Source organism: Lathamus discolor, chromosome 10, assembly GCF_037157495.1.
Source record: "Lathamus discolor isolate bLatDis1 chromosome 10, bLatDis1.hap1, whole genome shotgun sequence".
Taxonomy (NCBI): Eukaryota; Metazoa; Chordata; class Aves; order Psittaciformes; family Psittacidae; genus Lathamus; species Lathamus discolor.
Window position 1 is genome coordinate 14,389,090 of NC_088893.1, and position 5,850 is coordinate 14,394,939.

Consider the following 5,850-nt stretch of genomic DNA (forward strand, 5'->3'; position numbering starts at 1 on the left):
CATATTGGTGCTATTAGAAACGAGGGCATTGCATTAGAGGGGAAGCACATTATGCAAGTGTTTAGACCTGCTGGTAACTGCTCTCTGCTGACAGGTATTTGCTTAATGATATGTTGGAGTGAAAGCCAGCAGCAAGGACATGCATCAGAGGAAGCTGGGAATACTGAGTTCTGCCTGGCCTGGCCTTGCCAGGACGTCTTGGAGCTGCCTGACACCTCTCACCGGGAGTGGAGCAATGACCCGCTGGAGGCTCCTCTCACTGTGGTTTTAAGGACGCCCCAAATCCCCTCTTCTCTATTTCCACTAGGGTCCTGACCATAGCACATTCAGACTGTGAATGCTCCATCCCTGGTGTTCAAGGCCAGGTTGGACGGAGCCTTGGATGACATGGTTTAGTGAGAGGTGTCCCTGCAAGGGGGTTGGAACTGTATGATCTTGAGGTCCTTTCCAACCCTAACTATTCTATGATTCTATGGGTCTTCCTGCATCCCAGGACTGGCTCCTATGGATGTCTGCAGCCTCTAGAGCTGCCCTGGCTTGCTTGCAAAGGGTCTTTCTGCTCCTGCCCGTGCTGGAGGCAATGCCTCTTGCAGGTATGCATGGGACTGGTCATGTTCCCAGTGTCATGTGCTGTCCGTGGCAGAGCCAGTTTTTCTGCTCTCAAAATGGGACTGGGGAGGAGACCGCAACACTCAAATACCCAGATCCCTGGTAGCTGCCAGCCAGGCATCCAGGAGGCCACTTGTCTTCATCAGCTCCAGGTAAGCCGCTTTCCTGTCTCCCTCATGTCATTGAGGGGATTTAGAGTCTCACATATCAACTCCACAGGCTGAAGAAGCAGAGCAGGAGGGCAGGGTGAAGCAGAAGGTGCAGCAGGAACATCCCTGGGATAGCTTGTGCTCAGTGTGGTCTTGGGGACGGTAACTGGGCATCATGCTTGAAGGAAGGATTTTGGTTCCTTGGGTGAGACAGGGGCAGGCACTGTGACTTGTAAGCCTGTTGTACTGGTGGGGTAAGGCCATCCAGGCTACTGTATCTGGTGGGGTATGAATACACAGCTAGGCAGTGGTCTGATCCACATGCTCCTTGTGCTTTGGTCAGCCGTGGAGGACAATCACAGCATGTCAGTGAGAGCCATGGAGCTATGGGCTGGGGTTTGCTGGTTTGCTTGTCTGGGCTCTAATGAACCAGCCCATCTGGGGCAGGGAAACTTGGCTGCCCAAAATGCTGCATGGCCAAAGCGCTGGCGAAACTGGATTTGCTGGTCTGGGATGAGGATAAAGCTGAGCGTTGGCAGCTGTCATCTGGGCCATGGATCATGGTGGAGGCTGCAAAGGATGCTGGAGACATCCCCTCAGGTGGGAGCACAGGGGAGCCCTAGTGCAAAGCTTGGGGTCCACATCTGTGTATCTCTGTTCACCTTGTGCCTCTCCTACCTGCTCAAACCCAAGCAGTGAAGGCACAAGGCAGGGGCAGCGCCCATAGGTTTAAGGCTGAACACACACTGAGGAAGCTGTGGAGCAGCTTTGGTGAGCAGGACTGGATCTCAAGGTATCAGCTACACCTCCTGCATTTTCCCAGGGGCTGCTTTTTCTTTTGTTCGATTATTTTTAATGATTTTAGATTAAAATGTAATTATTTTCAATCAGTAGTTGCACTTCTTAATTACAAAGATGAATTAGATTACTGTTTGTTATTAATTAGATTTTAACTTTGCACCGATTCTGCCTTTTATCAGTCACTTCCCATATTCCTCCTCTCCCCATCCAACCTATCTCTCCCCCTATGCTTCCTCAAACCCCACAGCTTCCCACTGCCCTGCAGGGGAAACTTGTCTAGAAAATACAAATCAATGTTATCTACTCTTTTAAAGGCCCAAATACCAACCAGATGATGTAATTTTTGGCCAAAAACCATGAAAAGAAACCATTAATATTCTGCCTCCCTTCATCAGTGGCTGGAACAGAAACTGTTTCCCTACTACCTGCTGCGGCATGGGAACAATCCCACTCTTCCCTGTGTGCAGAAGGGACCTGATCCCTTGCCCCTGCTGCATTCCCTTTGCTTTATTTTGCTATTTGTGGACAAGGTGATTTCCTGGGCTTTGTTTGGTCCTGCTGTTTTTAAAGCAAGCTTTCTTTCCTTTTCATCTGTCACTCTTCAGGCACCCCATCAATGCTTGCTGCTGCTCTCAGCTTTCCTGCTCACTGCTGTCTCTATCTCCCTCCTCTCATCACTGTGTCCCTGGGGGAGGTCTCCTTTCTCCTGGGGCTTCTTGGGACCCCCAACCCCTGCTCTCTATTGACTCATCCCCATTTAATTTGGAATAATGCTGTAATTTGCACATACTCCCAGGGGTTTAAGTGTGCTCCGTGCACATTTGCCCTGAGGTTTCTTGGTCTGCCTCTGTCACCCTCCCTTTGCTGCTTCCCTGCGCAGAGGGCAATGGGTGCTGCTTGGTTGGGCACAAGTTCTGGTCCTGTTTGATGGGTTTTCTTGTGGAGGTCACAGACTGCTTTACCCCTTTCCCTGCTGTTTCAGGGGGTAGAAAGTGCACAGGGCCTCTTCTGAGATGGAGAAGAGAAAATCAAATGGTGGGATCCAGAGAGATGTTTTCATCCCTGAAAAAGCTCCCCTTACTGCTGTTGCTCCTTCAGGGTCTCTCTGTGCTGTAGGTGTGACAGTGTCGTGCCCCAGAGCTCTTTGGCTTCGTTGAAATGTCAACAATCCTGAAATGTGAGTGTTCGGTGTGAAACCAGTGGGACCTGTGGGGTTTGTGTGTGCAGGATGCGGCACGCTGGCAATGAACCTCCCTCTGTGCCCTCTTGTAGGGTTTGGACGGGAAGATAAGGACAAAGAGGAGAAGGAAAAGGGCAAGGAAGAAGAGAAGGGAGAAGAGGAAAAGACTGAGGGAGAAAAAGAGGAGGACAAGAAGGAAGAGACAAAGGTAGGGGAATGATGGAGTTTTCTGCTCATCAGCTGCTGAACCATTTGTCAGAGGGGTTTCCAGCCAAAAGTCCCCAGCATGGTGCTTGGGGTGAGCCCAGCACAACTCAAGCCATCTGAAGCTGGGGGCTTGTGTCTCGGGGAGCAAGCAGCTATGGAGTAGGGCCACCTGTATAGGTGAGCACAGTGGAGTGGGGATGTGAATGGTGCAGAGCTCCCAGGTTGCCACCGAGCCCTGTGGAGAAGGATGCTTGGCACAGGCAGCAGCCAGGGTTTGCAGGGTGCTGGAAAGCACCAGCCTCACCTGATTTACATCCGGACTGTGAAGGAAAGCAGTATCTGACCCATGGCAGCCCCACACATCTGGTAGATGGAGCTGTGTCTTGGAAATCATGCTGCATGCATGGCTTTTTCACTGAGAGACAGCTCTCTCTTTGGTCCCAGTATTCCTAGTCAGTACCCTCTCCTTTTCCTCCTATTTCAACTGCTGTAGACAGTGATGTCTGCACTGCACATACCATTGAATCCTTGCTCTTGGCTCTGCAAGTCTTTGTGGGGCCATGGGTACATGTGGCTCCATAGCACCATTAGTGCAAAGCCAGGCTGTAGATATCCACAAGACCAGCCATGTCCCTGACTCTAGCACCAACACCAAATGGGGTGCCAGGGTCCCTGGTGATGCTTGTCCTTTTCTCTTAGCCTCTGCAGAGAGATGGGGGAGAGGACAGGAGCAGCAGCAGCAGCTCCGACAGCAACTTGGAAGAGGTAACCACACCACTGTGCTGGGACTTACCTGCCCCTCTGCACACCAGCCCTGTGGGGTTTGCACCTACAACCCTCTCTGTGGGTGCTACCAAATACCCAGCGGTGCTAGGGGATGATACATGAACCATCCAGCACTCTCCTCACATGCTGTTCATTTTCCTTTTGTTCCTGCCCCAGGCCCGTGGCAGCAACAAGGACGATGAAAAGGAAGACAAGGACTAGCCTGGATCAGCAGTGCATGCCCTGGGCACACGGAGGAGGTGTGAATGTGAACAGCAGCATGTGCTGGATGGGGCCTGGGCCACTTTTAGCCAAATAAAGGTGTTTGCAGGCTACAAAGAGAACTGCTATTTATTCATCCAGCCACACTGCCTATCCAGTGTTGTGTGTCTTTCTTGAGAGGGAAACAGCCAAGGAAACGAGGTGGGATCTGCGTGAGCAGGGTTTGTTCAACACCATTAAAGAGTGCGGAGAGAAATCCAGGGCTCTGGCTGCCTGGCTTTGCATAGTCCCCCTAAATCACGTAGTATCACTCTCCTTCCCTGTCCCTTCCATGCTGCTTGCTATGGGATGGAGCAGCTCGAGCAGGGACAGATGGGCTGCACAAGTGGTTGCAGAGCCCTGGGGCTGAGCTGATACAACTGACTGTGATTTCACGTTCATCAAAACCATACGAACAGCAGTTTTAGGCGAACAAACCCCAAGAGCATCCTGTCTTTCCGCAGCGCTGCCCCAGCACCCAGTGTGTGTGCAGCCCAACCAGGGCAGAAACTGGGGAAAAAGGAGTTAAAAATAGGGATAAATGATGTGGCACCGCCATCTACCGGGACTGGGACGTGTGGCAGCGGGGCTGGGTTTCATAACCGCTCCGCTGTGTTCTAGGGCTCCCCGAAATCTCCCCATCAACCAAGAACTTCAGTGCAAACCTGAGAACAAGCTCTCCCCTCTGCCTCACTGCCTTGATTGGTTTTCCTTAAGGAGTTTATTTTTAAGGGTATGTTCCCGAATAATGCAGATTTCAGACCAGCTCGAGTTTAAGAGCCAACACCATAGATGATCTAACTTGAAACCACAGAGCATGGCTTTAGATGTTGTTTTCATAGAATAAATACAGCTGGCTCTCATATAATCACAAAAACCAGCAGGAAAGATGCAGAGGAATGTTGTCTTAATTGTCTGGCACAAAGATTAAAGGAAAACCACAAAGATGGGAAAAACAAATATCCCTGAAAGCTAAACTGGGTTTCAATGCACTGGTTTGGCTTCAGCAGGGAAAGGCTGAGTCCGAGTGCCTTATTGTTCCACAAACAAGGGTGCCTAATGTAAAATAACCCTGTATGGGGTTATTTTACATATACTAGTTTCCCCTTTGTGCAAGTACACAGGATTCTTGCACAAGACACAACCTACTTCCAAATAGTGTATGGGGTTGTGGCATTTTACAGTCCCCTCAGGCCACGCTCCCATAGGATGGAAATCTCTTGGAATAATGTCTGGACACGAAAACGGGAGGCCCTGCCTTTGCTTTTTAAGTTAAAGGTTGGAAACTGTTCAAACATGCTGTGCCAGACTGTTTTCTGAAGTCAAGCAGGCCTGTAGATGTTCAGGTGGAGCTGGTAGGTGTTGCATCTGACCGGGGTGAGTCTCTGCTTTTCAGCTGACGGCAGCCTAAAAACCTTAACATTGTCCTCTGTACCTTGTGCCCCAGCTCCCAAAGTGGCTGAAGGGCAAAGGCTGTCTGCAGTTGGCTCAACCAATGTCACCTCACACTGCACCAAATCTCAGCATCTTTATGGCCTTAGCACCAGCACTGGGTGCACCCCACACTGCTGGGCCAAGTAAAGTTCTTCTGGTTGCTGTTTATGTTTTACGCTCCCTGCTTCAGGCCACTGTGCTAAGCAAATGCATGCAGCCAGATCCCTGTGGCACAAGAGACATTCTGTCCTACCTTCAGTACCTCATCCTCACGTAGCTTGCTCCCCTTCTGCACCCATGTGATGCCTTGACTTGAAGTGCTCAAGGCTCCACAGAAAGCTGTGGGGGTGAAAGCCACTTCTGGTGTCCCCAAGTCCTCATTGTGTTGCAGCCCTGGCTTGAAACCAGGTGACATGAATGGGTATCAAGAATGAGCATTGGTGC

General features: G+C 50.7%; 1 protein-coding gene across 2 annotated transcripts; it reads left to right on the forward strand.

Annotated features, from left to right (window-relative positions):
* Positions 1-577: 577 nt before the first annotated feature.
* Positions 578-4,050, forward strand: LOC136019913 (protein FAM133-like). 2 transcript variants are annotated; one of them, XM_065690546.1, is made up of 5 exons: positions 578-761; positions 2,676-2,736; positions 2,832-2,947; positions 3,646-3,711; positions 3,889-4,050. In XM_065690546.1, the coding sequence occupies exons 2-5, from the start codon at positions 2,718-2,720 to the stop codon at positions 3,931-3,933; spliced, it is 246 nt and encodes an 81-aa protein (XP_065546618.1). In that variant the 5' UTR covers positions 578-761; positions 2,676-2,717; the 3' UTR covers positions 3,934-4,050. The 2 variants fall into 2 exon arrangements, with proteins under 2 accessions (XP_065546618.1, XP_065546617.1); XM_065690545.1 differs by lacking the exon at positions 578-761 and having other exon boundaries at positions 1,625-2,736.
* Positions 4,051-5,850: the final 1,800 nt, after the last annotated feature.

Excerpts from the sequence above, each read along its gene's own strand:
- LOC136019913 (XM_065690546.1), top strand. Across the intron at positions 2,948-3,645 it reads ACAAGAAGGAAGAGACAAAG|CCTCTGCAGAGAGATGGGGG; the intron begins GTAGGGGAATGA and ends CTTTTCTCTTAG. Across the intron at positions 3,712-3,888 it reads CCGACAGCAACTTGGAAGAG|GCCCGTGGCAGCAACAAGGA; the intron begins GTAACCACACCA and ends TTCCTGCCCCAG.